The 26,090-nt window shown below is 40.4% G+C and overlaps 1 protein-coding gene across 1 annotated transcript in view; it reads right to left on the reverse strand.

The window, feature by feature from the left end:
* The window catches only part of fbn2 (fibrillin 2), a 344,878-nt gene that overhangs the window by 145,977 nt on the left and 172,811 nt on the right, over nt 1–26,090 (reverse strand). Inside the window, exons 11-17 of the mRNA XM_080188736.1 lie at nt 24,850–24,996; nt 21,337–21,456; nt 12,912–13,037; nt 9,383–9,505; nt 6,729–6,851; nt 3,108–3,260; nt 776–829 (exon numbers count right to left, since the gene is read on the reverse strand). Of these exons, the coding sequence (XP_080044862.1) occupies nt 776–829; nt 3,108–3,260; nt 6,729–6,851; nt 9,383–9,505; nt 12,912–13,037; nt 21,337–21,456; nt 24,850–24,996 (846 nt within the window). The remainder of the gene's footprint in view (nt 1–775; nt 830–3,107; nt 3,261–6,728; nt 6,852–9,382; nt 9,506–12,911; nt 13,038–21,336; nt 21,457–24,849; nt 24,997–26,090) is intronic.

A 26,090-nucleotide genomic window follows, 5' to 3' on the forward strand; every position in this document is an offset into this window, starting at 1 on the left:
CCCTCTCTAATAGCACCGTGGATGTTCTTACAACATATGGATCGTAGCAGTTCAAGAAGGTGCTCACCATCACCTTTTCAAGGGCAATTGTGGATGGGCAATAAATGCTGGCCTAGCCAGTTATGCCCACATCCCATGAAAGAAGTTTTTTAAAACAAAAAAATCACAAAACATTTCTGGGTAGATGTAAGCATAATGAACCTTGCGCACTATTCATTCAACATTGACTGCAAAATCTTGGTCATAAATTTAATCAATAATGTCAAGATGATGTTGTTATTTTCCAAGACTTTGTATAGATTTGTTTGCAAGACAAATTTTAACACAGCTCAATCACCCTTTCGAAGAAACTATGTTTAAATGAAATCTGCTTTCATATTCTGGGTTGAATAAATTGGTGGCTAATGTTTGGAAGTCCCAGTTTGCACAGAGTTGAGAGTTAGTGAACTACTGAATACTGAAGAAAGGGAAGCCTGCTCTGTGATCAGCAAAATAATAAAAGTTGCTATCTGCAAATTTTAATCAAACAAAACAGGAAAACTCATTATTCTACTGTAGTTACCAATTTCTGAAAGGATTGCCAGACAAGGGCTGAACAGAATTGACTTTAAAATGTACTTATGAATTTGTTTAATGAACTAATGTCTCCAAAGTGCTGAATTCTGAACACTGAGAAATCTTTTACTCAGATAGTACGATCAAGAATTGCAAAAATACAGAATTAGCAGAACAAGGACCTATTTTGTTTGGAAGTGAAAATATTTTTCCAGTATACCTCTTCCATCAGCTGTGATACCAATTCCACTGCTACACAGGGCCTGGAATTCGGCTGTAGAAGCAGAGCAAAAAATTAGTTAATTACCATAAACTTGGAAAGCTGGAATCCCCAGAATAATCCAAGCTCATCTGATAATGAAATTGCTGATAGAGACAGAGTTTTAAACATGGTTATGCTGACAATATAAATAAAACATACAGAAATGCAAATGCTATTACAGACATTAAATCATTATTTGTAGTTTGTATCTTAAATGTGGGATACACTAAATTTATTCAAGGCAGAGTGAGACAAGTGAGTCGGAGGTTATGGCAGGGGGTTGGGGGCAGACAGGAAAGTGGAGATGAGACCACAACCAGAGCAGCCTTATGAAAATATAGATTAGGAGCTTGAGTAGACCCCATTCAGCCCCTCAAGACAGCGCTGCCATTCAGTAAGATAATGGCTGATCTGATTGTAACTTCAACCCCAAATTCCTGCCTACCCCAATAACCTTTCCCCCTTGTTAATCAAGAATCTATCCAGCTCTGCCTTAAAAATATTCAAAGACTTTGTTTTCACTGCCTTTTGAGGAAGAGAGTTGAAAGCATTTCTTCTCCTCCCTGTTTTAAAGAGCGTTCCCTTATTTTTAAACAGAGACCACTAGTTATAAATTCTCTGACAAGAGGAAATAGTCTGTCCAAAACCACCCTGTCAATACCCCTCAGGATCTTAATGATTTTGATTAAGTTGACCTGAGCTTATCGATTGACACAACAGGCTCACTCAATAGATAGAACCAGGTTTTTATTTGCGGGCAGCACATTTAAGTCAACACAAAGGACAACAATAAAATGTCAATGCTGTATAAATAGGTAGAAATAAATCTGAATTATGAATTTTGAAAAACTTTAAAACATAGGTCCAAAATTAGAAAGCATGTGACATTATTACAAGTGCCTATTCTTCATAAATGAATCCACTGGATATTTATACAGCATCAAACAGCATTGCCAATAATTCTCATTCTGTCTTCATCCTCAGATGAGCACCAATCCAGTGCATTGGGATCAGAACTGTAACTGGATAGTTTTCTTTTATTATAATATTGACTACACTTGGAAAGTAATTCACTGACTGCAAAGCATTTCAGAATGCCCTGAGGTTGCAAAAGATACTACACATTGTTAAATTGTTTCTTAGTAATCAGAAGGAGGGCATCTTGGCTGAGTTCCCTTCTTCAGCACAATGATACTGAAGCTAGGCTTTACAATCCCTCTGCTGCTTGATTTGAGATTCACTAACACAATGCTCAGGGATGAATATTGGGTGCTTCTTGGTGGCTTAATATTACTGTAGGCATTGAGTTGCTTCAGAAAAGTATGTTCTAATAGATAAGCTAGAGAAAGACTTTTCCCAAAAGATCCATATTTAAATTTAATTCTTGGATTAATTGGCACAGGTGTGGCAGAAACCAAGAAAATTGATGTAAACAGATGCTCAGGTGAAAATTAGATTGAGCCTCAGGCACTTCTAGAATTAAATGATTAATAAGTTGATGGATATTTTCACTACTGAATGAACACGGTACCAACATTTGGATGGGGCCACTTATTCTGTTTTAAATCAATTCAGCATATGTAGAGGGCAAATTGGTTAAAATGTTTTATGAATGTTTAATGACATGTGTGAAAAGCCATTGTTTGCAGGCTGGAGGAAAGACACAGATGATAGAAATGGTTTCGCTTGGTAGCACAAAACAGATGATAGTGAACTGGCAACCTATTTCACATTTGCTTGATTTTCTTTCTTCTGGAAGTCAACAAGATGAAAAACCATTCAGAGCATTAAACTGATTACTGATTTGCTATTGCTGATTTTGTGCTAGTTAACCTCCATTATGATGATTCCTAGAAAGTCTGAAGAGAACTGACAGCTTGAATATGTCACCTATCAAGTTTCTACAAAAATCCTGTAAAAGCCTGGGGTCCTGTTCAAGGAAACCAATCATAATTCACAGTGGATTAGCAAAAACAGACACCCTTCCTTTAGAGTTCCTGGTCCTACTGACACAGCATTAAAAATTAGTTATTAATACAGCTGATTACAACTATTTTCTAGATTTCCTCAGAAACCAGAAAATGGAAACAAAACGGATGGAAATTAATACATTATGTAAAAAACAAAGAAAACATAAAGGACATTTGTACCATAAAGCCAGTGTTTAATATTCTGTACCTATTAAAACCCTTTTTAAGTACAGTCATTGGTGTTGGAATGAAACATAACTGTATTTTTCCCATCTTTCTAAACCTTCCTGCTTTGGCCTCCTGTCAAAATGAAAATGTACCTGAGTTTTTGGCTGGACAAGGCTGACACGGCTCTCCAAACCCATTATCTGCACTTGCACAGCAACACTCTGACTTTGTCACCGCCCCATGGAATGCACGGACACACAGTCCCTTCTTAATTCCTCCATAGCATGTGCTGCGCATATGGGTGTCTAAAACGATAAAAGAAAACACACTATAAAGAAGCATTCACAGACCTTGGATGTTGTTCACATTGTCTGGAATTTGAGTCAGGAAACTTTTTTTGAAAGTTAAAAATGTTTCTCAAAGAAGGCCCTATTCAGTGTGCTAGTCATCAAGACACAACTAGCACACTACAGGCTGGGATCATCTGTGGTGTCAGAAGGACAAATGAGTAGCTTTAAATACACAGCACTTGCCTAAACCTGGTACTTGAAATGCAAATACTTCACCGATCTGTCATTTGGTATTTTGTCTCTGAAATACCAGTGAAAACATTGTTTAGCTTACAGTATTAGACTAGACTCCAACTCTTCCAAAACTACTGATCATTTAAACAGAACCAAACTTTTCAATTACTTATTTCTTCCTGTTCATTCTTGGCTTTTTGAAAAAAACAATTAAACGACAGAACATTTGTAGCACAGTGTGGAAAATGTTAACACCACTGATACTTTCAAATGCACGCTGAGAACATGTCACGTAAAATAGTCTCTTCTATATACTGGAAGCTAGCAGTGGATTTTAATGGATTTATCTTTACAGTTTGTGTCAAGCATTATAGGTCAAGCAGTGTGTTGAGAAATAAGGCTTTAACTAATTCACAGTAGAGCAAAACATTCTATTGGGAGAATGGTAAAGCTCCTGACGTTCCCTAAGAGTCTGACCTTTGTACCTATTAGACATCTGGTTCAACTTTTACAGCTCTATACAACACTTTGGGGAAAATTAAAGCATTCTTCAAATATTATTGCAATCTTCATGAAGTGTGCTACATTCCCAGCTAACCCTCTTGTTTTACATGTTGTGTTTGTTTTCAGGCTTTGCATTGTCAACCAAAGGGTTCCTAGAAATAAATGCTCTTCCATTGAATGCTGATAATAGTGTGGGAGTATCAAAGGGGCAACATACAGAGAGATAATGGAACTAATTTTACTGTCCTGCCTGCCATGGGAATTGGAGCAGGCGAGGGGCGGACCATGGAAAGGGCCATTGACCATGGGTGGGATTTTCCAGTTTTGGGGCAAGTGAGGCTGAAAAATCCTGCCCGTTGAATAATGGCTTTTTGTAATGCAACCCACTCAAGACAATCAGAAAAGGATTCCAATGTCATCAGTTTTGGTAAAGGTTCGGCTCCTAAGACAGTTCAGAGACAATGCTCATTATTAAATTGCAGTGGACTTGTTCTGTCTGCTGCCACCTTTCATATTGTGGGTATGCCGGCATTGGACTGGCGTAAACACAGTAAAAAGTCTGACAACACCAGGTTTTAGTCCAACCGATTTATTTGATACTAGACTCACAAGCTTTCGGGGTTAGCCCCTTCGTCAGGTGAATGGAGAGTTCTGGCCTCAGACAGAGCATATAAAGCACAGACAGTTTAGAGATTACTGATTAGAATGCGAATCCTTACACCTAACCTGCTGTTCAAGACCTGAAGTGGCTGACAATGTGAGTGGAAGGAGCACTGATCACAGGTTAAAGATATGTGTATTGTCTCCAGACAGTACAGTAAGTGAGGTTTTGCAAACCCAGGCAAGTCACGGGGGTTACAGATAGTGCGACATGAACCCAAGATGTTGCAAGAGTATTTACCATTCCCTATGGACAAGCCCTCCGTATACACAGGATTTGCTCAGATGAGGAGGATCGTGACAGACACCTCCAGACCCTGAAAGATGCCCTCATAAGAACAGAATATGGCGCTCGACTCATAGATCAACAGTTCCGATGCGCCACAGCGAAAAACCGCACCGATCTCCTCAGAAGGCAAACATGGGACACAGTGGACAGAGTACCCTTCGTTGTCCAGTTCTTCCCCGGAGCGGAGAAGCTACGACATCTTCTCCGGAGTCTTCAACATATCATTGATGAAGACGAACATCTCGCCAGGGCTATCCCCACACCCCCACTTCTTGCCTTCAGACAACCACACAACCTCAAACAGACCATTGTTCGCAGCAAACTACCCAGCCTTCAGGAGAACAGTGACCACAATACCACACAACCCTGCCACAGCAACCTCTGCAAGACATGCCGGATCATCGACATGGATACCATCATCACACGTGAGAATACCATCCACCAGGTACATGGTAAATACTCTTGCAACTCGGCCAACATTGTCTACCTGATACGTTGCAAGAAAGGATGTCCCGAAGCATGGTACATTGGGGAGACCATGCAGACGCTACGACAACGGATGAATGAACATCGCTCAACAATCACCAGGCAAGACTGTTCCCTTCCTGTTGGCGAACACTTCAGTGGTCACGAGCATTCAGCCTCTGACCTTCGGGTAAGCATTCTCCAAGGCGGCCTTCACCACACATGACAACGCAGAGTCGCTGAACAGAGACTGATAGCCAAGTTCCGCACACATGAGGACGGTCTCAACAGGGATCTTGGGTTCATGTCGCACTATCTGTAACCCCCGTGACTTGCCTGGGTTTGCAAAACCTCACTTACTGTACTGTCTGGAGACAATACACATATCTTTAACCTGTGATCAGTGCTCCTTCCACTCACATTGTCGGCCACTTCAGGTCTTGAGCAGCAGGTTAGGTGTAAGGATTCGCATTCTAATCAGTAATCTCTAAACTGTCTGTGCTTTATATGCTCTGTCTGAGGCCAGATCTCTCCATTCACCTGACGAAGGGGCTAACCCCGAAAGCTTGTGAGTCTATTATCAAATAAATCGGTTGGACTAAAACCTGGTGTTGTCAGACTTTTTACTGTGCTTACCTTTCATATTATCAGGAGAACAAAAGGAAGATCTGTTTTCAAGAATTTGATGATAAACATCTTCTGACTCTTATATGCCTGATAGCACAAGTTCATTTGTAGCTGAAGCACAAGCTGATCCAGTTTCTGAAATCTTATGAAAAGATACATTTTGGACACTATGTGTCAGTGTAACCAACTCCAAAATGATTACATGATAATACACAAAGCAAGATGAACAACACTTACAAGATCTTGTAGATTTCTTTAATGATTTAGAATTGGGGGTCCATCACTAGTTTTAAGCTTTTTGGTATTAATTATAGGAAGCTGAAAATGGGAAGTCCATAAACAACTGACAATTTTTTTAAAAAATTTATCAATAGCGATGATTTTACAAGAAAGGAATTCTTCAGTATGCCAGATATTTATAAGACTCCTGGATATTAACTTCTAACTTCTTGAGTATATTTTATATGATATAACTACTTTAATGACTTTTTCATTTATTTCAGTTCTGCATTTTTCCAGAATGCATAGATCTGATTATATTCAACTGGTCTAAACCAAAACTCAAGGGATTCTAAAATGCTTGTGAAACAATTTGAATTCTGAAGCAGGGAGAGCTCTGGCATATTATTAAAGAACAAATTGAGAATGACAGGAATGACAGTTCTTCCTCAGGTCAATGTCAGGAATTATATAGTCTCTCTTACCGACACAAACCCGCCCATCCACACCAATAGCGAGGCCCGGGGGGCACTCACACCTGAAAGAGCCTTCAGTGTTGATGCAGCGACCATTCATACAGATTCCTGGTGTCTGGCATTCATCAGTGTCTGAATAGAGAAACAGAAAATGTCATTACCTTCTCAATATCATTATTTCAGCTGACACAGAGTGATGAAAGCTGCTCTCTAAACTCTGTTAAAAATGATTTAACCTCATTAAGTTCTATTATCTCCTGGTTGATGCTCCCTTTAAGAATGCTTGACTCACTATGCTCTCATACTGAAATCCAAAATTTGGTCTGACTTATTGTCACATGTATTAACATACAATGAAAAGTATTGTTGCTTGCATGCTACACAAACAAAGCATACCGTTCACAGAGAAGGAAATGAAGAGTGAAGAACGTCGTGTTACAATTATAACCAGGATGTAGACAAAGATCAACTTAACGCAAGTTAGGTCCATTCAAAAGCCTGATGGCAGCAAGGAAGAAGCTGTTCTTGAGTCGGTTGGTACATGTCCTCAGGCTTTTGTATCTTTTTCCCAGTGGAAGAAGGTAGAAGAGAGAAAGTCTGGGGTGCATGGGGTTCCTTAATTATGCTGGCTGTTTTGCTGAGGCAGTGGGATTGTAGACAGACTCAATGAATGGGAGGCTGGTTTGCGTTACGGATTGGGCTACATTTTGTAGTTTCTTGCAGTCTTGGGCAGAGCAGTAGCCATACCAAGCTGTGATACAACCAGAAAGAATTCCTTCAATGGTGCATCTGTGAAAGTTGGAAAGGGTCATAGTTGACATGCCAAATTTCCTTAGTCTTCTCAGAAAGTAGCAGCGTTGGTGGGCTCACGTAACTATAGTATCAGCATGAGGGAACCAGGACAGGTTGTTGGTGATCTGGACACCTAAAAATTTGAAGCTCCCAACCCTTTCTACTTCGTCCCTGTTTATGTAGACAGGGGCATGTTCTCCTTTATACTTCCTGAAGTCGATGACAATCGCCTTCATTTGGTTGACATTGAGGGAGAGATTATTTTCACTGCAGCAGTTCACCAGATTCTCTATCTCATTCCTGTACTCTCATCATTGTTTGAGCTCTTTCTCACTACAGTGGTGTCATCAGAAAACTTGAAAATTGAATTGGAGGGGAATTTGGCCGTATATAGTGTATAATGAGTATAGTAGGCGGTTGAGAACACAGCCTTGTGGGGCACTGGTGTTGAGGATGATTGTGGAGGAGATGTTGTTGTGTATCCTTATTGATTGTGGCCTGTGAGTTAGGAAGTTCAGGATCCAGTTGCTGAGGCCCAGGCCACAGAGTTTGGAGATGAGTTTCGTGGGAATAATAGTGTTGAAGGCTGAGCTGTAGTCAATAAATAGGAGTCTGACATAGGACATAACATTGTTATCTAGGTGTTCCAGGGTTGAATGCAGAACCAGAGAGATGGCGTCTGCTGTGGATCTGTTGCAGTGGTAGGCAAACTGTAGTGGATCCAGGTAGTGAGAGAGGCTGGAATTGATTCGTGCCATGACTAGCCTTTTGACCCACTTCATAATGATGGATGTCAGAGCCACCAGATGACAAAATCAAATCACTGAAAGCACATCCCACACAAATTTTGAAGTTATCAGTAGGAACATTTTAAAGGTAAAGCAGTGTGTGACCTACACAAAAGCTGCTGTGTGACATGTGCTACTTTGTGCAAAAATGGCATCTTGCCATCTGACTCCATCTTTAAATATTTTTGTACATACAAAGCAAACTTGTCAAAGAAATCAGAGCTTCTCCATTCAAGTGTAGGTATCTACTTCAATGATGTGCTCAGCATTAATCACCATTAAACAACTTATTTATAGTCTGTTGTGTCTCAAATGGTTTAGTGTGTTTGGCTATTAATCAAAAGATTGATGGCTCAAACCACCCAGTGCAAAGGTTTGCACTTGTGTCAGCTATGGCTCAGTTTGCAGCACTTTGCCTCTAAGTCACATGGCTTAATTCCCATTCCTAGATCTGAGCACAAAAATAAAGATTGCAATTCTGAGGGAGAGTTGCACTGTCAGAGATGCAATTTTTCAGATGAGATAGTAAACTGAGGTACCATGGGATTCTTTGGGTGGATGTAAAACATCCCAAGATACTGCTCTGAAAAAGGGCAGGAAAGTTATCTTGACATCTTGACCAATATTTATCCCTCAATATTTAAGATACCTACTGAAAATTCCATAAGCAGACCACAATAAAAAGGAGGTGGTTGAAATTGCAAGAACAAAAAGAACTTCAAAAAGTGACATCCAGAAATGAAAATGTCAATATTTTGGCCATTAGATCAAAAGTTACAAAGATCTCCTCTAGGCAGCAAAGTGGTGGGCAGCAGAAAGAGATGTCAATCTGGGTGTAGTTGGATGATGGAAATCACAGGCCATCTGGATGTGAGAGGATGGTGCAAAACAGGTGACCTTGGCAAATGATGACAAAACAATTCCTGATAGGGATTGCTACAACTGGCAGCAGCAACATCACCAAACAGATATTTCAGTCATTAACATATGTTTGTGATTGTTTGTTATGCACAAATCGGCTGCTGCATTTCCTATATCACAATAGTGACCAGACTTCATAATACTTCATTGGCTGCCACATACCGATACAATATCGCCCATTGGGAGCGAGCACAAAGCCTGGCTTGCAGATGCACTTGAAGCTTCCATCCTCATTGATGCACATGCCATTCAGGCACATGTTGGTCGTGGCACACTCATCGTGGTCTGCAGAATTACAAAGCAATCATTAGTCCTTGACAGCTGTGATTATTGCAGTGCATTTAGTTTAGACTTAATCACTGTCCAAACAAACATGTGCAATTAAGTTTTTGCACACAAGTGACACTTGTTACTTCTACCTACCTCCAATATAAGTGATAAAATGTAATCTTTTGGAATACTTTAATGCAGAAAATGATGATGAGGTAAAAGCAATGAATATGTTCCAATTATTAGGATCATATTCATTGTTTTTACCTCATCATCATGGCAACACAAATATTTTAAAATGATTTTGTTGCTACTGTAAGATCAGACAGTGCATATATTTCCTTTTCCATTGTAGTGGCAGGAATTGGTTTGATCCCCGCGGATAAGGTTGCATTGAAAAGATATCCACCAGAAGATAAAAAATGGATTGGATATTGTTTCTGGTCACTGTTACATATTTTTTGATGACTCACTTACAGCATTATTAACAGATATCATTACATAGTAGACACAGCACAGAAATCGTCCAATTAGTTCTGCATGAGGCTCTTCCCACTCTTCTTCATCTAACTCCATGAAATAACTTTCTATCCTTACCTTCGTGTGTTCATCTAGATTCCCCTTAAATGTATCAATGCTAGTCACCTCAACTACTCCTTGTTCTAACCACTACCTTGATAAAGAAGTGTGTCCTGAAATCTCTAACCGATATTTGGCACAAAAATCCAACTTGCTCACTCAGACACAGGGAAACTAGAGTTAAAACAGAATTTGTACGCTTGCAACAAGGATTTTAAAAATATCATTTTTTTTTATACAGACATATTGAGTAGAATTTTAGATTGTTGCACTTGTTCTGTCTGATCGAGAACCACATTAAATATTAACATCCTGTCCAATTCCATGTGCTTCTTCAAGATTATCTATTTCTACCTAAGAAACATTGCCTGCCTCAGCCCCTCTGTCACTGGAATTTTTTTTTGCTCCTGGGATTTAGGCTGCATGGGCAAAACCATTAATTATTGCATATGAAAAGGAAAATACTGCGGTCGCTGAAAATTTGAAGTAAAAACAGAATATGCGGAAATGCACAGTATCTGGCAGCATCATTGGAGAGGGAATCAGAGTTATGCTTTTGATTAATGACCTTTTATCAATGACCTTTAAAAGATTCTGTTTTATTTTAAATAAAATAAGTTTTTGTTTTAATAATGAAAAGACAACAATCTGAAATGTTACTGTTTATCTCTCCATGATGCTGACAAATCTGTTGAGTATTTCCAGCATTTTCTATTTATATTTCTTATTGCCCATTCCTAGATGCCCTGAGAAGGTGGTCATGGCTTTCTCCTCAAACTGATGATATTTTTGTGATGTTGATGTTCCCACAACAAGTAGAGAATTCTAGAGTTGTGATCCAGTGAACATGATGGGATAACAATATATGTCAAAGTCAAAAGGTATATAGCTGATAAGTGAACTTGGACATACTGGGGTTCCCAGGATCCTGAAACTTTCGTTCTTCATGGTTTTTTAAAAAATTTATTCGTGGGACATGGGCTTTGCTAGCTGGCCAGCATTTATTGCCCATCCCTAGTTGCCCTTGGAGGGCAGTTGAAAGTCAACCACATTACTGAGTCTCTAGAGTCACGTATAGGCCAAACCAGATAAGGATGGCAGATTTCCTTCCCTAAAGGACATGAGTGAACCAGATGGGTTTTTCCGACAATTGACAAAGATTTCACGGTCATCAGTAGATTCTTAATTCCAGATATTATTTATTGAATTCAAATTTCACCATCTGCCTTGGCGGGATTCAAATCCAGATCCCTACAGCTGAGCTTCTGGATTAATAGTCCAGTGATTATATTACTAGACTATCACCTCTCCTATATTGAATTCAAAGAACTGCAAGGTGTGCTTGAAGTACGCTGAATGAGTTGTTGCAATCCATCCAGTATATTTTCTACTAGTTCCTAAAATAACCACAGTGTGAGCCATTAGTTGGTTTAGATACAGAGTTCTGTGATAGGTATCTTAATCAAGTAAATTAGTCTGTCCTCGATGGCAATTTTTATGACTTCACTCTGTAATGTGAGTGACGAGTATTCCATCACACTCCATACTTGAACCTTTAGAAAATTGGAACATTGGAAGATGAATGATACTCTGCCTCTCCCTGTTCTTCATAGAATCCCTACTGTGCAAAAGGAGGCCGTTTGGCCTATTGAGTCTGCACTGAAAACAATCCTACCCTATCCCCACAACCCCACTCATAATCATAGAATGTGGCCATTCTTTTGGCCACACAGTTGATACGTTTTATCCAGTTAAACTTTTGAGCAATTCTGACACTCTCCCCAACATAAGGACAGCAGGGCAGTTGGTGATGGTAGTTTGATTGATTGTTAGGAAAAATTGGTTGGGACTTCCCTTTCCTTGGAGATGATTACTGCCTTAAACTTATGTAGTGCAAATCTTACCAGGCGATGCTCAGTTCAAGCCTGGATGTTGTCTCTAACATTGTGCTCCAGGCTAACACAGACCACTTTCTAATCAGAGAAACAGTAACTTTGACTGAACTTTATAGAACAGTCACCAAAAATGTATGTTTTTCTCATCTTTACAATTCCTCACTGGCCTTCCTTACTCCAGAGACTCAACTAAGTTTGAAATATAGTCATCCATTCCCAGCCACGAAAAATGCTTTGCTTGCTCCTCACCCTCCTTAACCTACATTGGCTGCCAGCATATTAAATTTAAAATCCTTATCTTCAAATGCCTCCTTGGCTTTATGGCTCTGGTTTTTTGTGCAATTCTTTCACCCCATTGGCCCCACTCTCTGGAACTCCCTGAACTGGATGCCTTGACAGTTCTCTTTTCTCCTTTAAAAAATTCTTAATAATATACATGATTAAACCAGTCTTTATCATCTGTCCAATATTCTCCCTCCCTAGGTCAATGGCCAAATGCCTCCCCCGCCCAACCCCGCAGATGTGATGGGCCATTTAAATTGCCATTTTATTAGACCATGATATCCTGTCAGGTTGGAGAGCCCAAAAAATGTAACATCCTGACCAACGTCTCTTTCCTGACATATCTCCATTTGTGAAGAAGATTGGAATATTTATTTAATGTTACACATGCAAGTTGTTACCTTCGATAACATAGTAGTATAATGCAATGTCTGTGGACTAATGGCAGTGGAAATAGTTTTGATTATTTCCACAATGTCTACACTGTAGCATGTCACTGGCATCACTTAATATCTTAGTCGTCTCTGCTCTCAACTTAAATTGACTTAAATCTCTGCAAAATATTTACATTTACTCTGATTCTTAAGAAAAAGTTATGTTTGATAAAAAGCGCCCTTTGTCCACACACTTGCTTCGAGTTTACTTGAGGAGTGAGTATTCCTTACCAACACAATTTTTTCCATCTGGGGTCAGTTCGAAACCAGCATTACAAATGCACTGGAAGCTGCCATCCGTGTTCACACAACGACCGTTTTTACAAAGATGTCCATTCTGAATACACTCGTCAATATCTGAAAAGAACGCACAGTAATTGACAAGACAGAAAGCGAGAGATGCAACTGCATACAGCTCCTAGAAATAACATGCTCACCGACATTCATAGCATTGCTGACTGTTCTACTTACTAATATCAGAAACTACCTCTGTGGCTTTCATTTATAAACCAGACACTGCACATTCTCTTTCACAGAATCATAAAGGAGAATAACAATAGAGTTCCTCCATTGTGTTCCTTGTGTTGTGTACTTAGATTAAAACATGGCCGTTAAATCTTACTCTTCTATAGGGCATGCCACACATATTCCTTATGGAAAGAAGAATTGGTTGGAATCTGGTTCCACTAGGATTCTATCATGCAGAGAGGAGGCCTCCCACTCTGCCTCTTTATGTTAGGGGAGTAGGTGCTGGGAGAGTTTCTGTGCTTATCCAAGAAATTACACCCATTACAACTCCACACAAACCCAATGAAACTTAAATAAAAGCAAAATATTGCAAACGCCAGAAATCTGAAAGATTTATTTCCAATGAAACTTAAGCTTACTAAAGGTAGGTGTCTAGCCCAAGCAAGGTCTCAGACGGCTGGAGGGATGGCTGAGTAATTCTTTTATGAGATGCTGAGTTGGTACCACTCCATCACCAGGCCACATTTGCTGCATCCGCAATGGGAGAAAGCTACTAGAAACTTTGGGCCTAAGCTGAGATACTCATCAGTGATGTGAATTCTATTACCATGCTAATGGCCTGACTCCTATTGTATAACATGGGACTTGTACCATTTCCTTTAGTGGCTATTAATTCTATTTATATTACAGCTGATGGGGTTTCAGACCCATGTGATTTTAGTTTGCACTAGATATTGGCCAGAACTCTATCAACTCGCCCGCCATGGAGTCAGAGTGGGTAAGGGTCTGGCAACAGAAACCTCTGTTGACCTCGGGCGGGAATTTCTGGTCTTGCCCGATTGAGGACATAAAATCCCACCCATTAGGTTTTATTTAGAGAGGGACAGGACTAAAAAGTAGAGAAATCATGCTAAACTTTTATCAAACCTTAGACAGACCACAGAGAACTGCAAACTGTTTTGGTTGCCATACTATATAAAAAAAAAGCACTGAGACAGTGCAGAGAAAATTTACAAGGATGATACTAGAATTGCATGGATATATCAGGAAAGGATTAACAGGCTGGGTCTCTTTTCCCCAATAAAAAGAAAGCTGAGTAGTAACCTAATAGAACTCTTAAAAAGTATGAAAGGATTTTGATAGAGTGGATGCAGAGAGAATATTTCCTGTTGTGGGGAAGAGCATAACGAGAGGTCATCAATGTAAAAACATCACCAAGAAATCCAGTAGGGAATTCAGAAGAAAGCTTTTTACCAAAAGACCGGTGAGAATATGGAACTCGTCGTCATAGGAAGTGGTTGAAACATAAAATCCTTCCAGTGCAGAACAGGCCAATCAGCTTATTGAGTCAGCATCAACTCTTTGACAGAATATCTTACGCAGGCCCTCCCTTTACCCCATCCCTGTAACCCCACATATTTCCCATGGCTAATCCATTTAACCTACACATCTTGGGACACTAAATTAGAATGGCCATTCCACCTAACCTGCACATCTTTGGACTGTGGGCCAACCCACCTAATGGAAATCCATGCAGACCCAGGAAGCATGTGCAAACTCCACACAGATAGTCACCCAATTGAACCCAGGTGCCTGGTGCTGTGAGGCAGCAATGCAAACCATTGTGCCACCCAAATAAATAGCATGGATGTATTTGAAGAGAAGGGAAGGGAAGGGAATTGACAGTGACAGATGATAGATTTAGATGAAAGAAAGCCCAAGTGGAGCATAAGCACTGGCATAGACTGTTTGGGCTGAATAGCCTGTTCTGTGTTCTACATCCAATGTAATCTAATGCAACCCTACGTAAACCAGACAGGGAAATGTTATTTTTATTTATTCATATCTTCAACTGTTCATTTGACTCATCATCTACTACTAAGTTGTATCCCATCAACTGAGATGTCTTTTTGACTGCATCCTATTTTCTATCTGTAAGACTCCAATGCATTTCCCATCTCAGACTTGAAATCACTCCCCAATATAGGATGGTCAAAATATCATGCTATGCTTTTATAAAACTGAACATTGTAGAAAAAGGAAAAGACTGAATGAAGCAAAAAAAATAACGAAACAGAGTAGGAAACTATTTTCAGATTGCTAACTTGGAATATGGAGAGGAGGGTGAACATGTGGGGCATATTTGGAAGTGACTAGTTCCGAGAAACACTGACTATAAAGACATTGATAAAATTGAGATAGTCAAGAAAAGTTGTAACAGGGAGAAGGAATCTGGAAGCCAAGGTGAGAAAGTGATTGTCATGTCAAAATTCCTCTACTTTGTGCAGAAGAATTCCTGAGAAGAATCAGGAGCCACCTCCAACCAATCCCACTTAAATGTGAAATCACTATTCAGGTCTTTAATAGATCCCACCTTCATAGTTAAGAATCATAAGAACATAAGAAATAGGAGCAGGAGGAGGCCATCCAGCCCTTCGAGCCTGCCCCGCCATTCAATAAGATCATGGCTGATCTGTTGCTGCTCAGTTCCACTTTCCCGCCCTCTCCCCATAACCCTTAATCCCCTCTTCTATCAAAAACCCATCAACCCGCGTCTTAAAAATATTTAGCGAGGCAGCCTCCACCACTTCAACGGGCAGAGAATTCCAGAGATTCACCACCCTTTGAGTGAAGAAGTTCCTCCTCAACTCCGTTCTAAACCGCCCCCCTTTTATCTTGAGGCTGTGCCCCCTAGTCCTATTGTCTTTTTTGAGCGGGAAGAGTCTTTCCACCTCTATCCTATCCATCCCATTCATCATCTTATACGTCTCAATGAGATCTCCTCTCATTCTTCTAAACTCTAACGAGTACAAGCCCAGTTTATTCAGCCTCTCCTCATAGCTCAACCCCCTCAACTCCGGTATCAGCCTAGTAAACCTCCTCTGCACTCCCTCCAAGGCCAAAATATCTTTGCGCAGGTGCGGCGCCCAAAAATGCACACAGTACTCCAGTTGCGGCCTCACCAATGCCCTATACAGCTGCAGCAAGACCTCCCTACTTTTATATTCAATCCCCTTCGCTATGAAGGCCAGCATCCCATTCGCCTTCCTGACCACCTGCTGCACCTGCAAGCTGGGTTTTTGCGACTCATGCACAAGGACCCCGAGGTCCCTCTGCACCGTCGCCTGCTGCAGTTTTTCGCCACGTAAGTAATAGTCCTTCCTACCATTATTCCTACCAAAGTGGACCACCTCACACTTGCCAACATTAAATTCCATTTGCCATTTCCTGGCCCATTCGCCCAGCCTATCTAGATCCTTCTGTAGACTCTCCACACCCTCCGCACAATTTGCCTTTCCCCCAATCTTGGTGTCATCAGCAAATTTCGACACTCTACACTCGGTTCCCTCCTCCAGATCATCTATATAAATGGTAAAAAGCTGAGGCCCCAGCACCGACCCCTGGGGCACTCCACTAGTCACCATCCGCCAATCCGAATAGCACCCGTTGACCCCCACTCTCTGCCTCCTATTTGACAACCAATCCTCTATCCACGCTAACACCCTACCCCCAACTCCATGTCCCTCGACCTTCTGCAATAACCTCTTGTGAGGCACTTTGTCAAACGCCTTCTGAAAATCTAGAAAGACCACATCCACCGGCTCTCCTCTATCCACCGCCCTAGACACATCCAATCGATGAGTGGAAATAACTATTCAGGCAAGAAAAAAGGAACACAGCTTCTTGGAGGAAGTTTTATCAGTGAATATTTGTACAAATTCACATGAAATCAAAATTTCATCGCTTTGGACTTCATTTGCTATTGTCCTGTCCAATTTGACTATGTCACATTGTATCTTCCTGCTCCAGTTTACACTACTTACTCACCAAAGAACTTTGACCTCACTCGTGGCTTGGTGCACTGGTGACGCTGCAGTGAATGAAGTTTTGGCTGGTGCCAAATTCTCCATTTTTGTTGGCAGTTGGGTGGGCGTGGACAAGATTGGAGAATCCTGCTTGCTGTATCTGGTAGTTTAGGAGAAACCACGATCTACCCACTTCACACTTTCATTTTGGGCAAAATGTTGGATCAGGGATATCTTGTAAAATTAAATTGTGACTGGAGTACCAAAGTACATGGATTCAAACCAATGAAAAGTAATTTTACAACTGACATCAGAAATTCTTCTTGACACGTGGGGAAAACTTCAGTTAGATTGGTAAAGATAAGAACTTGTAAGGAAATGAATGCTGAAATGGGAAGAAATCACAATGTTTTGTCTATCACACATATGCTAGATCCACGCCAGGTCCACAACAGTGTCTGAACATTGCCATTTGACTCATGCATGTCCCAAACTGACTCCACCCTGTAAACAAGTTAACTTCATCACACCACAGATTCACAGACTTTTAGTTATAGTCTCTCCTTCCTGTCTACTGTTCACAATCAGGTCACATCTCTTTCAAACTTTGTTAATGTACATTCATAACTTGAATTCCCTTTGTGTTCATATGTGTTAGCATTTTGGCAGGTGCTTCAGACCCAAGTCCATTACATCCATCTCCTTTTATTCTTTTTTACCAGTGCTTGGGCCCTTCTCTCCTGTCTACCCCGTCATGCCATTTTCCATTTCTCTGTAATCCTGGCAACAAACCAATGAGCTTGGGGAGCCCTTTGGGATGTCTTAAAGAATGCATGACACCCTACTCACCCCCACCTCATATGCCCAACCCTAATCATCTCCCTGTAATCCAGTGACTTGAATTTGAAAACCTAAGATTGCATACTGGCCCCAGGCTGTGGAAAGTAGAAATTGCAACATTGCTGCAATAGGCTGCACATTCTACACAGTTTGGTAAATTCAACCTATTTCGGGACAAGGCAAAGAAAACTCCACTTTATATCCAATTTTCACTGTATCTGATCTGAACTATCCAGCAAGGAAGTACAAAGGAAGCTCTGCACTATACCCAGCCCAGCAGAGTATGACTGAATGATGCAGAGGGAGTTCCATTCTGTGTCTTTATAATTGTAGCTCTAATTAAGTAGTTTGCTTCTGTTTTGATCTGAAAAACATCTCTCGGAATCTGGACCTCAGATACAATAAGGACTTGAGGCAGCATGGTGCTTCAGTAGTCACTACTGCTGTCTCACAGAGCCAGGGACCTAGGTTCAATGCAGGCCTTTGGGTGACTGTGTGGCGTTTGCACGATCACCCTCTGTCTGCTTGGGTTTTCTCTCGGAGCTCCAGTTTCCTCCCACAGTACAAAGTTGTGCAGGTTACAGGGGATTAGAGGGGTAAATACGTGGGGTTACAGGAAAGAGCTTGGGTGGGATCCTCTGTCGGAGGGTCAGTGCAGACTCGTTGGGGTGAATGGCTTCCTCCTGCACAGTCGGGATTCTATGAAACAAAACATTGTTTCCAAATTGCTCCCATTCTCTCTTTCCCTTTGCCTTTATAGAATCATAGGGTCATCGAGGTTTACAGCATGGAAAGAGGCCGTTCAGCCCAACTTGTCCATGCCACCCTTTTTTTTAAACCCCTAAGCTAATCCCAATTGCCCACATTTGGCCCATATCCCTCCATAACTATCTTACCCATATAATTGTTCAAACACTTTTTAAAGGACAACATTATACCCGCCTCTACTACTACCTCTGGCAGCTTGTTCCACATACTCACCATCCTCTGCATGAAAAAAAATCACCTCTCAGAACCCTTTTGTATCTCTTCCCTCTCACCTTAAACCTATGCCCTCTAGTTTTAGACTCCCCTACCTTTGGGAAAAATATTGACTATCTAGCTGATCTATGCCCCTCATTATTTTATAGACCTCTGTAAGATCACCTTCTACACGCCAGAGAAAAAAAAACCCCAGTCTATTCAGCCTCTCCTTATAACTCAAACCATCAAGTTCTGGCAGCATCCTAGTGAATCTTTTCTGCACTCTTTCTAGTTTAATAATATCCTTTCTATAATAGGGTGACCAGAACTGTACACAGTATTTCAAGTGCGGCCTTACCAATGTCTTGTACAACTTCAACAAGACGTCCCAACTCCTGTATTCAATATTCTGATCAATGAAACCAAGCATGCTGAATGCCTTCGCCACCACTCTGTCTACCTGTAACTCCACTTTCAAGGAGCTATGAACATTTTCCCCTAGATCTCTTTGTTCTGTAACTCTCCCCAACACCCTACCATTAACTGAGAAATATGTATTCCTTTGATTTTTAGTCTTTCTCCTTAACTATTTCTTTCTCTAATTCTGTTTCCATTTTAATTTTGCCAAAAATAAAGTCATATCTTTGCACTTCAGAACTTTTTTAAAAACACCTTAGGCTCATGTCCAAACATGTTTTCAAAGCTAAGTCCACAAATAGTGAGCACAGTAAGAAGTCTCACAACACTAGGTTAGAGTCCCTAGTTTTATTTGGTATCACGAGCTTTCATAGCGCTGCTCCTTCATCAGGTGAATCACTGATTTTTGGCATAAACTGATAACAAAATAGCAAGTGTATGTGGCTATATATATCGAGGAAATCTGAAATAAAACTCCTTGTGTAACTACATTGAAGACATGTCCAGTAACACCATTCCAATGTTTTTACTTTGCTTACGTTGGCATAGCAAGCATCAATATAGTGGGAGACCACATTGAGCCTTTCCAAATTGTTTTCCTGGTCTTGCACTGTGGGGAAATGTTGTGGTTCGGTTGCATTTCTAATCCAAACTAAATAAATCAAATATTTCAATAAAACATCTTCTACCCAGCAGAACCTTGTTGCATGCAAAGGCCAGAATGACCCAATGTGTTACAGCTGGACTCATATGCATGCAAGGCAGAACTGCTATATTAGCATGGACTAAGTATCCTAATGAACTGCTAATTACCAACGTTATTTCGATAAACACCGTATTGGTGAAGCTTTGTTTCACTGGAATTTCTGAAATGCTTCCAAAACAAAGCAACTATGAAAATGATGATACATACATAACTTCTACAATGATAGAAACCTCCTTCAAAACTGCTTGTTATTCCACTAGCAGTCTTCCATTTTTCGTGACTTTGGTAGGCTTTACAGATTATTTAGCATCTAATGCCAAAACTGTTTCGTATCCTCTACAACGTATTGAAAGCATCTTAAATGCTTCCAAAGGGAACGGCATACAATCCACCCAAGAATCGCTAAAATGCTTATGTTTTGTTTACTAGCTTCACGAATAAGTGAATTTATATCTTTGAAGTTTTCCAGCTTGTAACAGCAGGATCATTAAGATAACTAATGAAAACATACTTTCAAAAGATACAATGACACACTTGAGAAGACCTGCTGTGGTTACAGCCACTTGCACTGTGCTCTCCACATTTCCTGGGTGACTTGTTCACTCCCTAACCCACAAGGTTAATTGCAACCCCATACTACAGTCCTGGCTAAAATCAGCTAGCTCAACACAGTCCAGAGAACAAAATTTGATATATGGAGCTCACTTACTCACTGGTTCAACTAACATAGTGTGATCACAAGCTGTGATCGAGCATGGGCAATTTTATCATGTTAGATATTGCAGACAAACTTCATCTTATCCTCACCTGACATCCACACGCAAACAATTTATACAGTAGACAATGTATTGCATTTAAAAGGCTGATTATTCCCCAGACAAGGGACACTTCTGAAACTTAATGATTAATCCATCTTGGATCAACTAATAGAACAAAGAAGAGGGATCCAAGCTGAAACTATCTTGGTCCAATGCATCAAAAATTTAGACTGAGTTGTTGCAGTTACTCACTGAGCCATCAGATTGGGTAATTCTTAATTATTTTCAATTATACAAATTTGTATTAATAAATAGATGTCTGTAGATTGCTGCACATATGACAGCTCCAGTTTTTGATTGTTAGACATGCATTTAGATTTCCACAAAATATTTATTAATCCAGAAATGAAATGAGATTGCTGAAATTGCAAACGTTTATTTTATTTATTAGTGTCACAAATAGGCTTATGTTAACACTGCAATGAAGTTACTGTGAAAATCCTCAAGTCGCCACACTTTGGTGCCTGTTTGGTACACGGAGGGAGAATTTAACCAGCATATCTTTCATGTAGTTTCATAAATGCTATTGACACCTGAAACATGAGCCTATGTTTTCATAAGTAATGTTGCACCAGCTGCATATTTTCAGCAATATCTGTTTCCTTGGGGTTTACAACTTTTTCAGTTTTATCACTTACCAATGCAGGCTTGCTTGGTAGGGGTGCCCTGGAAACCAGTATGGCACTTACAATGGTAGGAACCCGGAGTGTTAATGCAGTCACCGTTTGTACAAGGGCTTGATGCACACTCATCAACATCTGCACAGACCAATAAATTAAGTCTTAGTGACATCACAGACAAAAACATCATGCCTTAAGCACCAATCAATTTTCTCAATTCTCCCAATTACCAGGGTGTTTACCAATACATTTGAGATATTTTCTGCAGTAATTTACAAACTACTGTCAGCAATGAATGATGAATTTACATTTATAAATTTCTTGTGTGTTCTTACATCAGTCAATAGCTACTTTGCATTGTAATCAGAATTATGAAAATTAATTTATTGTTCTCAATCAAATACTTATCCTTCCAAAACTACATTAGTATTAAATTAATTTTGAAATGTTTCATTCAGTGATGATCAATCAAAGCTCTGCAAATTCTGGCATTTCCAATTTTTTTAATATTTTCTTTGCGATCTTTACTAGAATTTCATTTTGCAATAAAAAAAATCATTAAGGAGACTCAGAAGTGAAAGACCTAAAGCTGTGGAGTGCAGCCTACGAGGATGGCAGGCAGCACTGAGGTAAAATTTTACATTTTTTCCTCTGATTAATGATTCCACAAAACGAGTAGAGTTTAATTCCTGAAAAAACCTGGTGTTGGATATAGTTCAGACTAAAACTATCCATGTTTTCTAATTAGACGCAGAGGGATGGCAGTACAGGGAACCCACTTGGCATGTATGGAATGTAAATCGTGGGTTATTATGAATCCGAGGGCATCCAGAGGCAGCACATTTGTTGAAGAATTGAACCTTTGGAATACAGGATCTCTATGCTTGAACAGCATTTCACCACAAGCCTCTTAACATTTACAAACTGAACCTCTTCTGTCGCCTCAGCACCAGAGCGTTGACACACATTTCAGGATTCTGTTCCCTTGTAAGGAAGCCAAAACAAAAACATGCCATCTTTGACATCTTAAGCCACTTCTGATTTATTAGGTCAGAATTTCCAATGTGTTAGAGAATCTGCAGATTTTTAAAAATGGCAGACAGGTTCTGGATTTGCTAGTACATTTCAATTTTTGTCAGATCCCCATTTCACTGTGGGATAAACCAGAAGTCTGCAGGGTCATTTGAACTCCATGCTGAGTTCAAACAGACCCCATCTTCTGCTGTAGCAAGGGTATTAACCCACAGTCACAATGTTCTAGAGTAGATATAAATGCTCTTGAAGGGTAGATGAGGTCTATAGTTGTGAAGTTATTAAAATCCCCATCCCTTTAAAAAATAAAAAAAATAGCCTGCCTGTGTAAATGTGCGATAAAACAAAAGTCGTCAAGCTGCAAAGCTATTTAAACCCCCAACTCTTTTAACAAAAATAGGCTGCTTGTGTCAATGACAATTGAAAAAAGCTACTTTAGTTGCAAAAGCTGTTCGTTGACATTACCACATGTGCTATTGTTATGTCATTATTATTGGCAGTTATCTGCAACTTATAATTATCTCAGCATGGAGGAGTTCAGAGTTTGAATGACAGTTCAGAAAGGTTTTAATATGGGGTTATGAATATGTTTATTTTAATAAGACAGCAAATATTTGAAGGGAATTTAAACATTTTGAATAGTGTTCTTTTTCCATTTAAAAAATCTCCTGAGGCCTCCCCATGGTGGATACTGGGTGAATTGGCATGGAGGGTGAAGGGGCAAAGCTAGTGGCTTGAAGGCATAGATTGGCCAGAATTGGCATTATGTGTGGTGGAGAACATCGGTTAACATGAGTTGGCATTAAATTGGCATGGGGGCTATAAAGGACCATGAGAGTGGCTGGGACACATTGGCATGAATTGGCATTAGGTTGGCATTAAATTGACACAGAGATGATAATGGGCTGCAAGGATAATTGGGGTACATGGGTTGGCATAAGTTGGCATGGTGGCATGGGAAACTTGTGGGAGGGGTGAGGGCAAGAGGGCCTAAAATTTATGGAGACAACTTTAAGCTCCAAATCTCAGAGAACTGAGGCAGACCTCTTAAAAAACCCACCTCAGTTTTCAACAGTCCTTATGGTCACTTCTGATATGTGTCCAGGGATGGCAGGCCCAACTCTCTCTCACATCCATCTACCCCAGAGAAAATTCCATGTCTGATGGGGCACTTTCTTCTGAGGTGAGTGCTTACCCACACTTTACCCCTCCCAAATGAGTGTCTGTTTACACTGTTCTGCAGCTACCTACACCTCTTCTGTCTTAGTGCATCAGCCTCGAGAGCTATGCACAGCTGCTTTGTGGGTATTGGAAGCGGAAACATTAGTGGAAGGAGTCCCTCCCACTATTCCCACTCCCTCTAACATGATTGACATTGTAAGCAAGGTGTCAAAGCTCAAACTTTGCTAAAGCTGAATGCGCCAATGGTCTTGCCTTTCTGTGGCTGAGGAAATTCAGCTTTCACTCAATTTGTAATATGTGCTATCAAGGGTGTTCTCCAAGTGGAAAGCCAATGGCTGCCCAACATTATTCCTTGGGTCTCATTAATGCTTTTTCATAACTAAAGTTCCTTCATAGACAGCTTGTGCATTTCACTAAGAAGCATACCACCAATCTGGAGTGAGAGCGGAGTCGATCACAGGGACTGTGGAGTCATCAAAACATACTTGTTTCGGGTAACTCTGCGCTTTTCTTTTTTGGTAACACCTACCCATTGCTGATATTGCTGTGCCAACTTAAAAAGCCTGAACAAAGCATGTTGCCCTCTTTCTACTCATGATCAAAACCAATTTCTACATGGGGTCCTGAAGCAGGCATGGGTCCCTCATTTGCATATACACAGACATGCACACATGCTTTTGGTAGCTGATCACGATACGTTCAAAATTGTCTATCACAATATGGTGGTGCTTCTAATACATATATAGATCAGACAAGGGACAATGCAGCTTCAAATTATCTTTTGCTGCCTAGAGAAAGAGTGCCTATTGAAGTCATTATTATGCTTTCAGAGCCCAGAAGGAAGAACATTAGTTACAATATCTTATGCAGTGTCCTGTTAAAGTCTTATTCTTTTAGTAGAATCCTGTAATATTTGTAGAGTTTTATCACATGATCTAGGAATGTACAGTGGTCTGTAAAATTGAATGGCTGCTCAAATGTTAGCAGCCCACTGGGAACAATGAGGAAGAGTATTATGTATAGATTCCATGTGCAAACAGTGGGGGAGGTATGTCCTCCATGGCTTCAACTTGTGTGTTATGTTGGTACATGAATTTGATTGCAATGTTATATAACAAATCATATTACATACTGATCTGAGTGTCACATGCATGGAAGGATCTGAAATAAAGCATCTAGTATCTTCTACAGTAATAGAGAGACAATGGACATCCATGGATCATGTTAAGCGATTCACCTTTTATCATTTCAGATAAAGGTGCCCATCATTTTAAACTGTTCTTATTTTAATGGGTTAAATATATGGCTGATACTTACCAACACATTCTCTGCGTAAATCTTGCCTAAAACCCATATTACATTCACAGCGGTAACTTGAGGGAGTGGGAATGCAGCGTCCATTCAGGCACAGATTGGTAAAGTGCTTGCAGACATCTACATTTGTTTCGTTGATGGAAACAGTGCCTGGAACAAATCACATTGTAATATAACAACAAAGCAATTTCTCTGATTTCAAATAGTTTTCAATGTTGAATGAGTTCAATGCAGCGGTTTTCCTGTGGTTGTTTGAGAAGGGGATATATAGAAACATTTTACATTTCATTCTAGGTTCCTAGATGTTTTATCTTTTTTCAAAACTTAACTAGATTGGAGAGAATCCACGACAATGGCAACTATGCACGAAAGGAATGAGCTTGACGAACTGAAGTCTCTTTTTCCCAGATAAATTGCTTTTGGACTACTTTTGTTGCATTTGAGTAGTTAGCAAACTGCTTATAATTAAAACCCAAAGAAAAACACAAAGCACAATATTCATCTAATTAGCAACAGCATAAGCAACAAATTTGTTCATTTCTGGTCATACCATGACTGGGATTTTGTGCGTCTTCTGGACTGGGTTGAGGGGGGTGGGGGTGGCGTTGGTGTGGTGGTGGCCAAGAAATCTGGAGGGATGGTACAGTGGTAGAGCACTCACTGTCTTGCTATTGCAATGACATTTTGCCAGTAGTGGAGAAGGTAGACAACAGCATCCTGCCCAAGTCCAATTGTGCCACGTAGCTGGTCAATTAAGGGCATTTTCCTGCTGCTTCTGGTATTTTACCGATGCGGATTGGGAAATCTCCTAATACAGCATCTGCAGACATGGCAAGGGGTTCCCCTAATCTAGCAGTTAATGGCTTTTGGAGAGACTCCTAGCCACACCCATGACAACATCCCCTCCTTACCCTCTCCTATCATCATGACCCCATTACTTGCCCTGCCTGTCTGGCCCTGGTGACACCCGACTCTCTCATGCAGTCCCAGCAGTAGCCACAGTTTCCTGTGCCGCTGCTGTGGCTTAAGTGCTGCTTTTCCTCCCAATGGTCAGCAGCTCTTGGAGGCAGGCTCTCAACCTTTAAAGGGGCAGGAGCTCCGACGGAAGTTCACTGGCTGCTCGATGGACATAAATTCCAGTTGGGAGCTGCCCAAAATTGCCGAGGATGGGTTGATCCTGGGTTTCTCGCCCTTAGTTCAGAGCCATCGCTGGCCTGACAGAATCTGGACCCCCATCTTTTCTG

The sequence above is a fragment of the Carcharhinus amblyrhynchos genome, chromosome 5 (assembly GCF_965287045.1).
Source record: "Carcharhinus amblyrhynchos chromosome 5, sCarAmb.v2.hapA, whole genome shotgun sequence".
NCBI lineage: Eukaryota > Metazoa > Chordata > Chondrichthyes > Carcharhiniformes > Carcharhinidae > Carcharhinus > Carcharhinus amblyrhynchos.